Genomic DNA, 18,150 nt, shown 5'->3' with positions numbered 1-18,150 from the left:
GCTGATACTACATGAGACATTTTCCACATTTATTGTCTTTGAACAGAGAATAATAAAGCCATCTAAAATTATACAAGCTTGTGCAAATACAAACTTCTGTAGTGCATTTGATGACCTGCAAAGGAGAACAAGACGGGGTTTTCAGCCCTGAGGGCTTCTGTTGCCAGGTAACGCTTGATGTCACATTGGATCTTCTGATCTTCAGCATCATAGCGCTCGGAGTCTGATGTTGGCTCATGCGTTGTCATACACCAACATGACGTTCTACTAGTCAAGGCCTCACCTTAACCCACTGATGCTGATCACACAGACCCACTAATAGAACTGTTTTATCAGGTTTGATGCAGCATCACCATTAATGTCACATTTAATCAGATCACATTTACATTACAAGCCCACTACAATCCATCCTTTTCCGGTCCTTTTTTCAATTTTCAGTTTTCTTTGTCATATGCAAGTTAGCACAGGGTCAACATTGCAATGAAATGTATTTGATGAGCAGAAGACAATCACTCAGCAGAATGGTACAGTAGAAAAAAACAAAACAAAAAATAAATAAAAAAAATAGTAATTTTTCTGACTTTATCAAAGATCATCCAGCTAACCCTCCAACCTGTGCCCTTAACTGCTTTGTTTGGGGTTCTTCCAGATACAGTTGCCTTGCCGACGCCCCAAGCGGATCTGGTAGCATTTCTCACCTTATTGGCAAGACGCAGAATATTGTTATGTTGGAAGTCCCCTTCTCCCCCATCCTGGGAAATCTGGATCAGAGACGCTTTGCATTTTAGCAAACTCGAAAAGATTAAATTCACCCTGCGTGGGTCTATGGCCAAATTTTTTAAGACCTGGCAACCCTTTTTTGACCATGTTCAGACTTTGCGGTCTTGCAACACTCCCAATTAGCCAGCTCAGACCTTATTATATTTTATTTTATCTTATGTTTAAGTAAGATGTTTAAGTTTAAGTATATGGACTCTATTGTGCCTGCGCCTTATGGTGGCATTTACTTACCTACGTTATACATATTTCTTTTCTTTTACAGAATTGACTTATCTCTACAACTAAGCTGACCACTCATTATGTTTGTGGGGTTTTTTTTGTTTGTTTTGTTTTTCTTTTCTTGGTTTGTGTGTTTTGTTTTTTCTGTGTCTGTGTGGGGGTGTGGGCTTTGAAACTCTCCAGATCTCTCTTGTACACTCAGGAACTGTTATCTTGTACTCCAGGGTTTGCTACTCGTATTATTAGATTGGACCCTTTCTTTTTTCTTACACCCACTGGTACTCCTATAATTATGAGGTGGGAGTGTATGTTTCATATTGTTTTATGTTCTTCAAAAAGAAAACGGCATATTGTTCAATTTCTCTTTTGTAAAAATGGATGCAGAAACTTTAATAAAAATATCTGAGGAAAAAAATAGTAAAGAGCAAAATATTAATAAGATGTAGTAAAAGACAAAAAAAGAGATTTTCAGTTAACTGACTAAATATATATACGTATATATAAACACACACTAGTGATTAGGCAAGGCAAGGCAAGGCAATTTTATTTGTATAGCACAATTCAACAACAAGGTGATTCAAAGTGCTTTACAGAGACATTAGAAACAAAAACAAATAAAAAGCATGATTTAAAATTGATTAAAACAAGCAAACAAACAAACTAACTAATTAACAAACAAACAAAACAGTATATAAAATCAAAACAGATAAAATCAGAACAGTAGATAAAATCAGTTGTTAAAATGTAAGTTTTGAAATTTAAGCTTAAAAGTGTGGATTTGGTGCTTTATTCAAATGCAGCTGAGAATAGGTGAGTCTTCAACCTGGATTTAAATAAACTGAGTGTTTCAGCTGATCTGAGGCTTTCTGGGAGTTTGTTCCAGATATAAGGAGCATAAAAGCTGAATGCAGCTTCTCCGTGTCTGGTTCTGACTCTGGGAACTGATAAAAGACCGGATCCAGATGACCTGAGGGATCTGGAAGGTTCATACTGGGTCAGGAGGTCACTGATGTATTTTGGTCCTAAACCATTCAGAGCTTTATAGACCAGCATCAGAACTTTAAAGTCTATCCTCTGACGGACAGGCAGCCAGTGTAAAGACCTCAGAGCTGGACTGATGTTGTCCACTTTTTTGGTCTTAGTGAGGACTCGAGCAGCAGAGTTCTGAATGAGCTGTAGTTGTCTGACTGATTTTTTTGGTAGACCAGTAAAGATGCTGTTACAGTAATCAAGCCTACTAAAGATGAACGCATGGACTAGTTTTTCCAGGTCCTGTTGAGACATCAGATCTTTTATCCTTGAAATATTCTTGAGGTGATAGTAAGCTGATTTTGTTATTATCTTAATGTGTTTTTCTAAGTTTAGGTCTGCATCCATCACTACACCCAAATTTCTCGCCTGGTTTGTGGTTTTTAGATGTATAGATTGAAGTTCTCTGATGACCTGTAATTGTTTTTCTTTGGCTCCAAAGACTATTACCTCAGTTTTGTTTTTGTTTAGCTGGAAAATTGTGGCACAACCAGTCATTAATTTCCTCAATGCATTTACCAAGAGCCTGTACAGGGCCTCGGTCTCCTGGTGACATTGTGATATATATTTGTGTGTCATCTGCATAGCTGTGATAGTTTATTTTGTTGTTCTTTATAATCTGTGCCAGTGGGAGCATGTAAATGTTAAACAGAAGGGGTCCCAAGATGGAACCTTGGGGAACTCCACATGTGATACTTGTCTGCTCAGATGTGAAGTTACCTATTGATACAAAGTATTTCCTGTTTTCTAAGTATGTTTTGAACCAGTTTAGTACAGTTTCTGAAAGACCTGTCCAGTTCTCCAGTCGTTTGAGTAATATGTTGTGGTCAACTGTATCAAATGCTGCACTGAGATCCAGTAAAACTAAGACTGACATTTTTCCACTGTCTGTGTTCAGACATATGTCATTGAACACTTTGGTCAGAGCGGTTTCAGTGCTGTGGTTCTGTCTAAAACCTGACTGGAAGGCATCATAGCAGTTATTCTGTTTTAAGAAGTAACTGAGCTGTTGAGAAACTGCTTTTTCAATGATCTTACTTAAAAATGGGACATTTGAGATCGGCCTGTAGTTGTTCATTTCTGTCTTGTCAAGATTGTCCTTTTTCAGTATAGGTTTAATTACAGCAGTTTTTAGTGGTTCTGGAAACACGCCTGACATTAAAGAAAAGTTGACGATCTGTAACAGGTCTGACTCCAAAGTCTTTGAGACCATTTTGAAAAAACTTGTTGGCAGGACATCTAAACAGCAGGAGGAGGAGCTCAGTTGACCTAAGATGTCCTCCAGGTCTTTGCTGTTAATAGGGTGAAACTGTTTGATGGTGTTTAAACAGTTTTTCGGTGGACACAGTACATATTCTGAATCTGCTGTTGATGTACCAATTGCTTGTCTAATCTTTTGGATTTTTTCTGTGAAGAATTTGGCGAAGTCATTGCAGGCCATGGTCGAATGAAGTTCAGCTGCCACTGACACAGGAGGGTTTGTTAGCCCGTCAACTGTAGAAAATAAGACCCGAGCATTATGGCTGTTTTTAGTGATGATGTCAGAGAAGTAGGACCTTCTTGCACTCCTCAGTTGTAAATTATAATTGTGAAGTTTCTCTTTATAGATGTCATAATGAACCTGGAGGTTTGTTTTTCTCCATCTGCGCTCAGCTTTCCTACACTCTCTTTTTTCATTTTTCACCAGTGTGGAGTTTCTCCATGGAGACTTTTTCCTTCCAGAGATAACCTTCACCTTAATGGGAACAATTGTATCCATTACATTTAACATTTTAGCATTGAAGCTATTGACGACCTCATTGACTGACCCTCTGGACAGGTCAGGTGTTAATAGGAAGACCTGGTTAAAGATCTCACTACTGTGTTCAGTTATACACTGTTTTGTGATCACTGCTGTTGATATATTTGTGTGGGCTGAGATTTTACTTAAAAAAAATAACACAGTAATGATCAGACAGGCCCACATCAGACACAGTAACCTTTGAAATGCTCAGGCCCTTGGAGATCAGTAGGTCAAGAGTGTGTCCTCTATTATGTGTGGCCTCTGTTACATGTAGCCCAAACCTACATACACATGTACTTTTAACTACTCCAGTGCAGCTGATCTCACAGTAAGTATCCAGAACCACCGTCACTTGGACTCCAATACCTGGGGAGCCATGTTGCCTCTAAGCTGCACACGTGTGCAATTGTGCACTGCTGACAAGGTCTCTGCGCATAGAAAATCTGTGTTGCACATACACAAAAAAAAAATCTAACCTGAATTGAAATTAAAATAAATACGTTAACAGTTGATTCTGTTTTGCAGTGAGAGTCAGTAAGTGACCGGTGACTGGCTGCTCCAGGCAATGATGCGATTCACATCCGTATATACGCAGCTAATCAACGTGGTTGACAGGTTATGACAGCGTCCTTATGTGGAGACACCGGTGTTTTAACTAGCAAAGCGGCGTGGCTGATGTGGAGTGAAGCCACATTAATGAGAACGTGTACAACCGTGTACAAAAGTGTGGACTTTATACCAGTTTTTAAATTGTGTTAGGAGTTAGGATAAAAATATATGGAATGTTTGGTTTTCTTCCTGAATACTATCGTTTATATTTACTGCGGGAAGAAACGGTAAAAACTGCGTTTTATAAGGAAAGCACTCTCCGCCTGTGAGCAAAGACGAAACCAAAAACCTCCACCCTTTCCTTTGGTGGAAAAATGTACCATGTCGACCAATCAAAAAATGATATGGCAACATGGCATTAAGTTGTTTAGGAAGGGGGAAGTTTTAGGAGTGACGGCGGTTTTGTGAGACGTGAGACATTTGAGACATTTAGCGCAAATCTTGTGTAGTTAGGGTGTTGTCTTGTGTAGTTAGTGTGTAGTGTAGTGGTCGTAAGTGTGTAACTTGTTCGTTAACAGTGAAGGACCATGTTAATGATCATTTCTTGTTTCAGAAGCTAACAGCAATCAGTGGAAATAGTTGGATAAACTGGTTTTATTTTTACCTTGAACAATTAGAAAAAGAGGATTCTGTGTTCTTTAAACTGAAATCATGCAGTTCATCTTCTCACCAGCAGAGGGCCACAAATCAACATCAATAGAGTTCAAGGAGATGTTGGTGACATCAGAGCTGTACGTATTGATCTGATCAATATGGAAGTTCATGTTTCTTTGATTGGATCAGTTTTTTAAACCAGCTGTTTTTATAGAATGACAGAAACATAAGAGATGCTGAATGCCTTTAATATTTGAGTACTATTGGATGTCCACGTATTCAGCCATGATGGAAACAGATAAGATAAGATAAGATACAGTGGGGCAAAAAAGTATTTAGTCAGCCACCGATTGTGCAAGTTCCCCCACTTAAAATGATGACAGAGGTCAGTAATTTGCACCAGAGGTACACTTCAACTGTGAGAGACAGAATGTGAAAAAAAAATCCATGAATCCACATGGTAGGATTTGTAAAGAATTTATTCGTAAATTAGGGTGGAAAATAAGTATTTGGTCACCTCAAACAAGGAAAATCTCTGGCTCTCACAGACCTGTAACGTCTTCTGTAAGAAGCTTTTCTGTCCCCCACTCGTTACCTGTATGAATGGCACCTGTTTGAACTCATCATCTGTATAAAAGACACCTGTCCACAGCCTCAAACAGTCAGACTCCAAACTCCGCCATGGCCAAGAGCAAAGAGCTTTCGAAGGACACCAGGAAAAGTATTGTAGACCTGCACCAGACTGGGAAGAGTGAATCTACAATAGGCAAGCAGCTTGGTGTGAAAAAATCAACTGTGGGAGCAATCATCAGAAAATGGAAGACATACAAGACCACTGATAATCTCCCTCGATCTGGGGCTACACGCAAGATCTCATCCCGTGGGGTCAAAATGATCATGAGAACGGTGAGCAAAGATCCCAGAATCACACGGGGGGACCTGGTGAATGACCTGCAGAGAGCTGGGACCAAAGTAACAAAGGTCACCATCAGTAACACACTACAACGGCAGGGAATCAAATCCCGCAGTGCCAGACGTGTTCCGCTGCTGAAGCCAGTGCATGTCCAGGCCCGTCTGAAGTTTGCCAGAGAGCACATGGATGATACAGCAGAGGATTGGGAGAATGTCATGTGGTCAGATGAAACCAAAGTAGAACTTTTTGGTATAAACTCAACTCGTCGTGTTTGGAGGAAGAAGAATACTGAGTTGCATCCCAAGAACACCATACCTACTGTGAAGCATGGGGGTGGAAACATCATGCTATGGGGCTGTTTGTCTGCCAAGGGGACAGGACGACTGATCCGTGTTAAGGACAGAATGAATGGGGCCATGTATCGTGAGATTTTGAGCCAAAACCTCCTTCCATCAGTGAGAACTTTGAAGATGAAACGAGGCTGGGTCTTCCAACATGACAATGATCCAAAACACACCGCCCGGGCAACAAAGGAGTGGCCCCGTAAGAAGCATTTGAAAGTCCTGGAGTGGCGTAGCCAGTCTCCAGACATCAACCCCATAGAAAATCTGTGGCGGGAGTTGAAAGTCCGTGTTGCTCGGCGACAGCCCCAAAACATCACTGCTCTCGAGAAGATCTGCATGGAGGAATGGGCCAAAATACCAGCTACTGTGTGTGCAAACCTGGTAAAGACTTATAGTAAACGTTTGACCTCTGTTATTGCCAGCAAAGGTTATGTTACAAAGTATTGAGTTGTATTTTTGTTATTGACCAAATACTTATTTTCCACCCTGATTTACGAATAAATTCTTTACAAATCCTACCATGTGGATTCATGGATTTTTTTTTCACATTCTGTCTCTCACAGTTGAAGTGTACCTCTGGTGCAAATTACTGACCTCTGTCATCATTTTAGGTGGGGGAACTTGCACAATCGGTGGCTGACTAAATACTTTTTTGCCCCACTGTAACCTTTATTAGTCCCACACGTGGGAAATTTGTTTTGTCACAGCAGGAAGTGGACAGTGCAAAAGTTATGAAGCAAAAATTAGAATACAATAAGAATAAAAACATTACACACTGTACAGAATAGAATAAAATAAAATACTATATACAGTAGAATAAAATAGAATAAAATATACAATAAGATAAAAATAGAATACAAATGCTATATACATCTGAGTAAAAATACAACAATGCCAGAAAAGATTATTGCACTTAGTGTTATTGCACATGTGTGGATGTGTGTGTTTGATCAGTTAAAGTCTTTGTTGTAGAGTCTGACAGCAGTGGGGAGGAAAGACCTGCGAAATCTCTCCGTCCCACACCGTGGGTGCTGCAGCCACTGAAGGAGCTGCTCAGTGCTGTCACAGTCTCCTGCATGGGGTGGTAGATGTTGTCCAACAGTGATGACAGCTTAGCCGCCATTCTCCTGTCACTCACCACCTCCACTGGGTCCAGAGGGCATCCTAGAACAGAGCTGGCCCTTCGGATCAGCCTGTTCAGTCTCTTCCTGTCCCCAGCAGAGATGCTGCCGCCCCAGCAGACCACACCATAAAAAATAGCAGAAGCCACCACAGAGTCATAGATGGTCCTCAGGAGTGGGCCCTCCACTCCAAACGACCTGAGTCTCCGCAGCAGGTACAGCCTGCTCTGCCCTTTCCTGTAGAGAGCGTCTGAGTTATGAGTCCAGTCCAGTCTGTTGTTCAGATGAACACCAAGGTACCCGTAGCTGTCCACAGCCTCAATGTCCATACCTTGGATGTTCAGTGGTTGCAGTGGAGAATGCTTGTGCCTGCGGAAGTCTACCACCAGCTCCTTGGTTTTACTGATCTGGAGGTAGTTCAGCTGGCACCAGTCCACAAAGTCTTGAGTCAGTCCTCTGTACTCCTTGTCGTCCCCATCAGTGATGAGGCCGACTATTGCAGAGTCATCAGAGAACTTCTGCAGGAAGCACTGGGTGGAATTGTGGGAGAAGTCTGCAGTGTAGATGGTGAAGAGGAACGGAGCCAGAACTGTTCCCTGTGGGGCCCCCGTACTGCAGACGACCCTGTCCGACACACAGCCCTGAGTCCTCACATACTGTGGTCGGTCGGTGAGGTAGTCCAAAATCCAGGTAGTGAGGTGATGGTCCACTCCAGAGTTCTCCAGCTTGTCCTTCAGAACCGAGGGAAGAATAGTGTTGAAGGCACTGGAGAAATCAAAGAACATGATTCTCACAGTGCTTCCAGCAGTCTCCAGGTGAGCGAGGGAACGATGTAGGAGGTGAATGACGGCATCATCCGCTCCAATGCCAGGCTGGTAGGCAAACTGAAGTGGGTCCAGTGATGAGCTTGTTAGGCGCCGAAGCTGAGCCAGGACCAACCGCTCCAGGGTCTTCATCAGGTGGGATGTCAGAGCCACTGGCCTGTAGCTGTTGAGGTCCTTGGGGCGTGAAGTCTTTGGCACTGGTACAACACAGGAGGTTTTCCAGAGCTGTGGGACTCTTCCCAGCCTCAGGCTCAGGTTGAAGAGGTGCTCCATCACCCCACACAGTTGGTCCGCACAGGACCTGATGACCCTCGAGCTGATGCCATCTGGGCCCGCTGCCTTCTTGCCATTAATCCTCCTCAGTTCCCTCCTAACCTGGGTGGTTGAGAGAGACAGGGTGGAGCCTTGTGTTGAGTGTGTATTGGATGCTGTTGTTGGGGGTGGGGAGGAGTGAGCAGGGTGAATAGAGGAGGTGTGAAGTGTCTGAGGTGTCAGAGGTGGAACAGCAGCAGTGGGGGTGGGTGAGTCTGCAGCCGAGTCTGCATCCCATTAAGAAAGAAATCCAACGTTTGGATTCATTTTAATGAGCTTGTTGAAAATGCAGAGGAGCTGGTTGTGAACTGAGCTTTAGAGAAACACAACATACTGATATTCACTGTGAATTTTGAGTGGAAAAAAACAGAAAAACAACATGTGGATACTGGAATAATAGGAGCTTCCATCTTTAAAGGACTGAAGAGGAAGAAATTTACAAGGAATCATTTAGAACAGTTTCAAACATCAACTGAATGAATCCATGAATCTGAAAAAGTGTTTCTGAGTGAAAGAGACAGACATGTAGAGACCTGAATTATCTGTTCAACAGTCAGAGTGTTTCTCTAACAGGAGGACAATCTTTACACTCAACTCAGCACAGACACACTGACGAACCAGGCCAAATATTTAATCCAGGATAAAGAGTTTGAGTGAATGTGGTGTTAAAGGTGTGGAGGTGGATCAGAGTGTCAGAGGAGACTCTGTAGAAGGACAAAGTGCCAGCAGGACAGTCCACATACACTGCTACTCTGTTAGAGACAGAGGAGGAGGAGATAGATGTTTGTCTATTATTGTGCCAGACAGAGTAACCTAATCCATCAGAGCAGTTCAGACTCCAGGAATGATCATTCCGTCCAAACACACAGTCATTAGTGCGTTCTTTCCTTCTGATTCGTCTGTAACTCACTGATATCTCAACTCTTCCTCTCCACTCGACCTCCCAGTAACAGCAACGAGTCAGACCATTTCTACACAGCAGCTGAGGATAAACATCAAATGTGTCTGGATGATCAGGATAAGACTGAACCTCCTTCACATATGTCACTTTCCTGTTGTTGTCGGACAGCTTGAGGTTTCTGTGTACTGTGTTTGTGTCGATTGTGAGTTGACAGGAATCTGATGGAGAGAACAAACACACAAACACTGCTTAGAGAGATTGGAGTCAGAGGACAGGTGCAATGGCAAGCTATACGAGAATATGCTAACACGGCTGAGAGGACCAGTAACTGGTTGTGGCTAAAGAGGGCTCACATCACTTGGGCAGCTAAGGCAGTCAGCTAACCGCGAGACACACAGCTAGGATTGATCAGCAGAGGGTGTCAAAAGGATAGAAAACCCAACAGTAGAAATTTTACTGTGTAAACCCTGGTTGACTGATACAGCTGTTCGGTGTGACATGGTCTGTGTTGCCGCTACGAGGAAGGCGGACACACCTACATGGTATCCGCAATCATGCCCTGCCGGCTTTAAAATCTGCACTGGACTCTTCTCCCCTTTGCTCTTTTTCCCTTTTCTGGGATGCAGCGGGGAGGTAGAGCGTACAGCCCGATCCGGTGGGGAGAGGTGGGATGCCAGATTGGGTGCTCCCCTTCCAGCCCTCCTCTCTCCTATTTTGTGTCTTTTGTCTTACTTCTCGCTATCATCTTTTCTATCCCTTTAAAGAACTAAGGTTCTTTAAGTAATAAAGAGGTAAGTATTTCATTTCGTCTTGTAGTGAATTGAAAGGAGGAAATAAATTGGAATACAACTAAGCAGAAAAAAGTAGAAGAGAAATAACAATTTAACATAAACCAGTGACACACTCCGAGGCCTGATCAATGCTGGCAGGGTTACATCAGATCTCTAATCCCTAAACCTAACCAAGGAAGGTAAAATAAATAAATAAATAAAAAATAGCCTTTGATGAAAGATGGAAACACCCTTGAAGTTGAGGCACACAATGTTGTGTTCTGCTGGTAAAGTTTCCGGGCTGCCTTTCCTCAAGGCAGCCATCCCTCAAGACTTTCTCCATTTGAAGGAATGTATTATCAGGGATTGTAACATCTAGTCATTTTATTGAATCAGCTGCAGTTATTGATCCATCTGTTCATTGACTGACACTTTGATGACGACTCCTGACATCAGAGATGTGAATGAGTGATGTGACAGTTTGAAGATGGTTTAATGTGTGCTGCTTTGATTTCATGATTCACATTAAAAACACACTTACACTTCCTCAGACCTGGTCTCAACCATCGGACTCCAGCAGGCTCCACCCTGAAAAGAGTAGGGGGGTCAGACCAGCACAGTCTCTTTCAGCATGCACACATGGACATTACATGGCTCTCATACACATACTGTTAGACACTGCTAAACGTACAGTCTAACATTTTCCCAAATACACTTCAATCCATGCATGGATCAAACTGCTGTTGATTTGGACTGATCCTGGATCTGTCAGTACACCACTGTATTGAATGAAAAATAACTGATTCACAGTATGGTACGAGTCAAAGAGTAGATGTATTTCTGCACTGGTATGTTGTGCAACACTGTGAAGAAAAAGTTCCCTCTAAGGCAAAAAGGAAAAGAAAGGGACACACACGTAAAGAAAGCTCTTAAAACATGTGGTCTAAGGAGCTTGGAAAAAACTGATCTGGGTGACTGAGAACCTTCACGGACTTAAAAAATGTGGTTATCCCACTTGTGCTTTCATCAAATTGGCAAAAAATGTAAAATGTAGCAGGTTTATCTGCTCAGGAGAGTCTTCTCCAAGGACCACATCCCAGTACACTTCAGACCCAGTCATACACTCAACCAAATACTGGTTCATCCCAAGGATAAAACTCCCAAACACAAACTAAACAATGTAGTGTATGCTGTGCAGTGCAGTGAGGAGGTATTAGATCTCTACATAGGAGAAACCAAACATGCACTCCATAAACATATGGCACAACATTGAAGAGCCAACTCGACAGGCAAGACTCAGATATACATCTCGATCTAAAAGACAAACGTCAGTCTTTTGGTTTGCATTTTGGTTTGAAAATGGAGGGAAAGAACCCATCCATGTCCACTGTGAATGACCATTTTTGAACAGAGGTGGTGGTTACGATACCAACTCTCTGACACCTACAGTGCAATTTTAAGATGTAAGATGGCCCCAAATTATAAATTTGAGTAAAAGACCAAGATTATGTAAAATTTCCATTACAAGCAGTTGTAAAGCTGAACCTAAACAATAATGTATTAACATAATAATATATAAATCCTTTCCTCAATAGTGCCTAAATTTTTGTTTGATAGGTAACCCTTGATAATCAGCCAAATGCTGTGTTTAATGGTTAATTTTTATTCCTGGAGGCAGTGGTATTCCAGAACACTGTTAAGTGGCGTCCTCGGATCAAAAATGGTCCCTAGGTGAATGGCAAACAAGCATATGGGAATCCCAGGGACACCACAAGGGTCACTGTGCATAGTTGGAGTTATATCAGTATGATAGTAAATTCAGCCATACTTGAGTAATAGATATTTTCAGTGATGACTATGATGTGCATGAAAAGAATGACAAATACTAAATTAATTATTGTGAAAAAAATATGTATTATTATTATTATTATTGTAAAAATATATGTTAAACAACATATTTTCAAAACAAGTAAATCAAAAACAGATACATTTAATAAATCAAAACTCTGCTCATGGGCACAGCTCCATGTCCTAATAGCGTGCAAACAATCTCCTCATTACCTCTAATTCTTGCTGGTCATTTTTAAAAGAAAAATAATCTTGATCTGACCTGATAATTGTCGAGTTTGGAGTGTTGAGCATCTTCAACCCTGAATCCCGAAGGTTGTTGTTACTCAGGTCAAGTTCTCTCAGACTAGATGATTGGGAACTGAGGACTAAGGACAGAGCTTCACAACTTGTTTCTGAGAGGTTACAGCTACTTAGCCTATAAAATTATAAACAGAAAGAAAAATAACATTGGTCTTAAAGTGTATTCATCACTCGTGGAGGAGTTACTACTTTTGGCAATGCAATGTTGCTCCTGTTCTTCCATGAATTTTGACTTGATTGATTAACCAAGTGAGCCATGTTAGAAATTTAAAGTTTTACTAATAACACAAAGTACATGGATAAAGGCCAGCTTCTTAGATTTTTTTTCTCAATCACTAACAAAAAACTTAAATACAACTTGATCAGACCTTAGTTTCTCTAGTTTACAGTGCTGACTTGCTATTCCAGCACACAGAAGCTTCACTCCTGAATCCTGTAGGTCATTGTTACTCAGGTCCAGCTCTCTCAGATTAGAGGACTGGGAGCTCATAACTGATGACAGATCTTCACAGCTTGTCTCTGTCAGGCTACAGTCAGTTAGTCTGAAAAATAATGAACAGAACGACAAAATATCATATTTATTAAAGTGTATTCATGGTACAGTGGGGAGTTATTTTATTTGGCAATATGTAATTTTATCCGGTTTTTGCACGAATTTTGAGTTGAATATTTAACTATATTAGCCACATTAGAAATGTCTAATATTTACTTATAACACAAAGATACAACAGCAAATGGATACATTTCAGCTTGTTGGTAATTTTTTCTCAATCACTGAAAAAGAAATGTAAACATCACTTAATCAGACCTTAGTTTCTCCAGTTTACAGTGCTGACTTGCTATTCCAGCACACAGAAGCTTCACTCCTGAATCCTGTAGGTCATTGTTACTCATGTCCAGCTCTCTCAGACTAGAGGACTGGGAGCTCACAACTGTTGACAGATCTTCACAGCTTGTCTCTGTTAGGTTACAGCCAGTTAGTCTGAAAGATTTTGAAAACACAGACAAATAACACATTTATTAAAGTGCATTCATGGTACAGTGAGGAGTTACTAGATTTGGCAATATGTAATGTTATCCCGTTCTTGTGTGAATTCTGGCATGAATATTAAACCATGTTAGCCACATTAGAAATGTCAAATTTTTACTAATAATGCAAAGATACAACAACACACACATAAAGATCAGCTTCTTAGTAACTTGTATTTTTCTGAATCATTGACAAAAAGTGTAAATATATCTTGAACTAACCTTAGAGTTTCTAACTTGCAGTGTTGACTTTCTACTCCAACACACAGAAGTTTCGCTCCTGAATCCTGTAGGTCATTATTACTCAAGTCCAGCTCTCTCAGACTGGAGGACGGAGAGTTCATAACAGATGACAGATGTTCACAGCTTTTCTCTGTCAGGCTACAGTCAGTTAGTCTGAAAAATTATGAACACAAAGACAAATAACCCAGTTATTAAAGTGTATTCATGGTACAGCAAGTAGTAACTAGATTTGGCAATATGTAATGTTTTTGTGTGTGTGTGTGTGTGTGTGTGTGTGTGTGTGTGTGTGTGTGTTCCTTCATGAATTCTGACCTAATTGTTAAACTAAATTAGCCAAGTAAGAAATTTCACATTTTTACTAAGAACACAACAATAAAACAACAGAAAGATAAACATTAGTTTCTTTGTGATTTTTTTTCACAATCTTTAAAAAAAATGTAAATGTCACTTGAACTGACCTTAGAGTTTCTAGTTTGCAGTGTTGACTTCCTATCCCAACGCACAGAAGCTTCACTCCTGAATCCTGTAGGTTATTGTTACTCAGGTCCAGCTCTTTCAGACTAGAGGACTGAGAGCTAACAACTGAGGACAGGGTTTCAAGGCTTCTCTCTGAGAGGTTACAGCCACTCAGTCTGATAAGACAATAAGAGCAAACAAGAAAATTATTTGTATTATTTATTATATAATTTAGATACATTTTTATTTATTTTTCAGAGAAATATCAGACAGTTCATTTATAGAGATCATGTTGGGAGGGGGTGGGGGTAGGTGGGGGGGGGGGGGGGGGTTCAGCTAAATCATTCTTCATCAATCCCTTATTTATGTGTACAGCAAGTATAGTAAGCCACACCAGGCTACACAGTGAAAACCAAAGAAACACAAGAAACACAAGTTTGCATTACACACTTGTAGCATGCTGGTCAACTGACAAAACACAAAGTGCGAAGTATCAAGAAATAACTGGGCTTATTCAGGGCTTAAACCGCAATTAATGTGAATGCTACTGTGACATACAACTTACAGAGCTTTGTTGGAGGCTTTGACCACTGGCAGCAGCCTCAGAAGAGCCTCCTCTGAAGCAGAGTATTTCTTCAGGTCAAACACATCTAGATCTTTCTCTGATGACAGCAATATGAAGGCCAGAGCTGACCACTGAGCAGGAGACGGTTTATCTGTGGAGAGACTTCCTGATCTCAGGGACTGTTGGATCTCCTCCACTAGAGAATGATCATTCAGTTCATTCAGACAGTGGAGCAGATTGATGCTTTTCTCTGCAGACAGATTCTGACTAAGCATCTCCTTGATGTACTGGACTGTTTCCTGATTGGTAAGTGAACTACTTCGTGTCTGTGTCAGCAGACCTCGTAGGAGATTCCGATTGGTCTGCAGTGAAAGACCCAGGAGGAAACGGAGGAACAAATCTAGGTGTCCATTTGGACTCTGCAAGGCCTTGTCCACAGCACTCTGGTATAAATGTGTTTCTCCAGATTCTCTTTTTTCAGACTTCACGAAGGTTGTTTTTTGTTCTTCCAGCAGATTGAGTCCAGACTTGACTAAGGTCAGATGGACATGAAGAGCAGCTAGAAACTCCTGAAAACTTAGATGGATGAAGCAGAACACCTTGTCCTGGTACAGTCCTCTCTCCTCTTTAAAGATCTGTGTGAACACTCCTGAATACACTGAGGCTGCTCTGATATTGATGCCACACTCTGTCAGGTCTGATTCATAGAAGATCAGGTTTCCTTTCTGCAGCTGATCAAAAGCCAGTTTTCCCAGAGACTCAATCATTTTCCTGCTCTCTGGACTCCAGTGTGGATCTGTCTCAGCTCCTCCATCATACTTGACCTTCTTCACTTTGGCCTGAACCACCAGGAAGTGGATGTACATCTCAGTCAGGGTCTTGGGCAGCTGTCCTCCCTCTCTGGTTTCCAGCACATCCTCCAGAACTGTAGCAGTGATCCAGCAGAAGACTGGGATGTGGCACATGATGTGGAGGCTTCGTGATGTCTTGATGTGGGAGATGATCCTTCTGGCCTGCTTCTCATCCATGAATCTCTTCCTGAAGTACTCCTCCTTCTGTGGGTCAGTGAACCCTCTGACCTCTGTCACCATGCCAACACAGTCAAGAGGTATCTGATTGGCTGCTGCAGGTCGTGTGGTTATCCAGAGGTGAGCAGAGGGAAGCAGTTTCCCCCTGATGAGGTTTATCAGCAGCACATCCACTGAGGTGGACTTTCTAGGGTCAGTTATGATTGTAGTTTTGTGGAAGTCCAGAGGAAGTCGACACTCATCCAGACCATCAAAGATGAACACAACCTGGAAGTCTTCAAAGCTGCAGATTCCTGCTTCTTTGGTTTCAGTAAAGAAGTGATGAACAAGTTCCACCAAGCTGAACTTTTCCTCTTTCAGCACATTCAGCTCTCTGAATGTGAATGGAAATATGAACTGGATGTCCTGGTTGGCTTTGTCTTCAGCCCAGTCCAGGGTGTATTTCTGTGTTAAGACTGTTTTCCCAATGCCAGCCACTCCCTTTGTCAGCACTGTTCTGATTGGTTCATCTCTTCCAGGTGGGAGTTTAAAGATGTCTTCTTGTCTGAGTGTTGTTTCTGGTCTGTCTGGTTTCCTGGATGCTGTTTCAATCTGTCTGACCTCATGTTCATCATTGACCTCTGCAGTCCCTCCCTCTGTGATGTAGAGCTCTGTGTAGATCTGATTCAGAAGGGTTGGGTTTCCTGTTTTCACAATCCCCTCAAAGACACACTGGGACTTCTTTTTCAGCTTAGATTTAAGTTTACGTTGACAAACTTCAGCAAGATGTTCTGAATAAATAAACAAAGGATATGAATTCATGATTTACAAATTCAATATGACAACTTTGAACACATGTTGTGCATCTCTTGAGAGATTAATAAATTTTCTATTCAATCAGCAGCTCAAATATTTATTGAAATCCTCTTACTCCTCTGCAGATGGTCAGCCAGCTTCTCCTGCTTCATTCTCCTCAGGAATTCCACTGTGATCTTCACAAATGCCTCTCTGCTGCTCCTCCTCTGCTCCTCCTCCCTCTGACTCTCTAAGCATTCTGAGTAATTTAGACTCAGAACCTTCTGGAACTTCTTCAGCTCTTTCTTCACAAAAGTGATGATGTTGTCCTCCAGCAACTGGAACAGAATACTTCATGAATGAGCCAATCAGACGGAAATCATGGAGCCAAACATAAGATCCATGTTGGATACACTGACAATCCACTGGTCTACAAAGAGCAGCATGGAGAGGACTGTGAACAGAATAGATGTGAAAGTACTTGTTGTATAAGTACAGACCATAAATATGGAGTCCAGGTGTGTTTGATGCTGCTGGGCAGACTGATCACTGGGAACCTCTGAGTTCTGCTGGTCCACTCTGTGGAAGAATCATGAAGAATCAGTGCAAGCACAGGATAAAAATCCAATATTCTTCTGGTAAGGGGCAATCCTTAAACAACGTCATATGAATCAACTTAGTCAACCCTTAAATTTCTGAAAACATTGGGCATTTTTAGTCTGTTTTAAATCCTTACTGATGTCCAGCATGTCGAGTCTTTTCTTAAATTAAAAAAAAGAAAATTACTGTCTGCTCACTGCTCATGGACACATTGATAGTTTAGTTTATCCATCTTTTTCTTAATAAAGACTAGATACAGTCTGCACTGCACAAACTCACACTTTCTGTTTTTTGAGAATCAGTGTCATGAGTCATATTTTTATTGAAGTGGAGCAGTGTTGAATTAATTTTTTTATCTTTAAAACTGGTGGCCCCCCATTATTTTATACAGCACAACTGCCTCATGGTTTTTGTCAGATATTTGTGTTTCATCCTTTGGTTGCATGCAGCATAGGTCTGAAAGTAGTATGTAACACTCTGATGATGATGATGATGAGATGACTGAACTGGCTGGCTACACTGGACACACGGATGGTGTAGACAACATCAATGACACGACAAAGGACTGAAGATGAGTGATTAGAAACCAGTGAGTACACAGCTGAACTTAGTCTGACTAATGATACATGGAATTAACCACAACGCAATACACAGGTGACATGCTGGGACAGAAAACAGAAAGTGAAAAACATGGATGTGGGAAATAAACTGAACATGACAAAACTGAAAACACTATGTCGATGACCCAGGGACCCTGACATTAATTTTGTCCAGTTCATCCCAAAGCAGCTTGATGGGGTTTAAGTTTGGAAACTGTTCTGGCTTCTCCATGTTTTCCAGCTTACCATCTTGTCCTTTTGAGGTAGTTGAGGTAGTTCTGGCTAAAAAAGGCATTTTTGTGTAATTCTGAAATGTACGTTATTTTTCATTTTGGGATAACCTTAACTTTTTTTTAAGGTAACCACTTACCACTGTACCATTTCAAGCTATTCATTGGCATTGAAAGACTTGAATTGCAATAAATAACTAGAAACATTGGTGTGTTCTAAAACTTTTGACAAGTAGTCTACGCTGTTGATGGACAATAAAACCAAATATTAAACAA

The 18,150-nt window shown here is 41.3% G+C and overlaps 1 protein-coding gene across 1 annotated transcript; it reads right to left on the bottom strand.

Annotated features, from left to right (window-relative positions):
• Window positions 1-8,651: 8,651 nt before the first annotated feature.
• LOC120723587 (NLR family CARD domain-containing protein 3-like) lies at window positions 8,652-17,026 on the bottom strand (the record flags this gene model as incomplete). Its single annotated transcript, XM_040015118.1, has 7 exons — window positions 8,652-9,647; window positions 10,741-10,787; window positions 13,159-13,332; window positions 14,081-14,254; window positions 14,644-16,441; window positions 16,582-16,783; window positions 16,946-17,026. Coding segments are annotated over 7 exons (3,000 nt in total), but the record flags the coding sequence as incomplete, so codon positions are not given.
• Between the last annotated feature and the right edge of the window lie 1,124 nt (window positions 17,027-18,150).

The sequence above is a fragment of the Simochromis diagramma genome, unplaced genomic scaffold, assembly GCF_900408965.1.
Source record: "Simochromis diagramma unplaced genomic scaffold, fSimDia1.1 OVJJ01000818.1, whole genome shotgun sequence".
In the NCBI taxonomy this organism is placed as follows: domain Eukaryota; kingdom Metazoa; phylum Chordata; class Actinopteri; order Cichliformes; family Cichlidae; genus Simochromis; species Simochromis diagramma.
The sequence above is the reverse complement of the archived record's forward strand: the minus strand, read 5'-3'. Positions and strand labels throughout refer to the sequence as shown.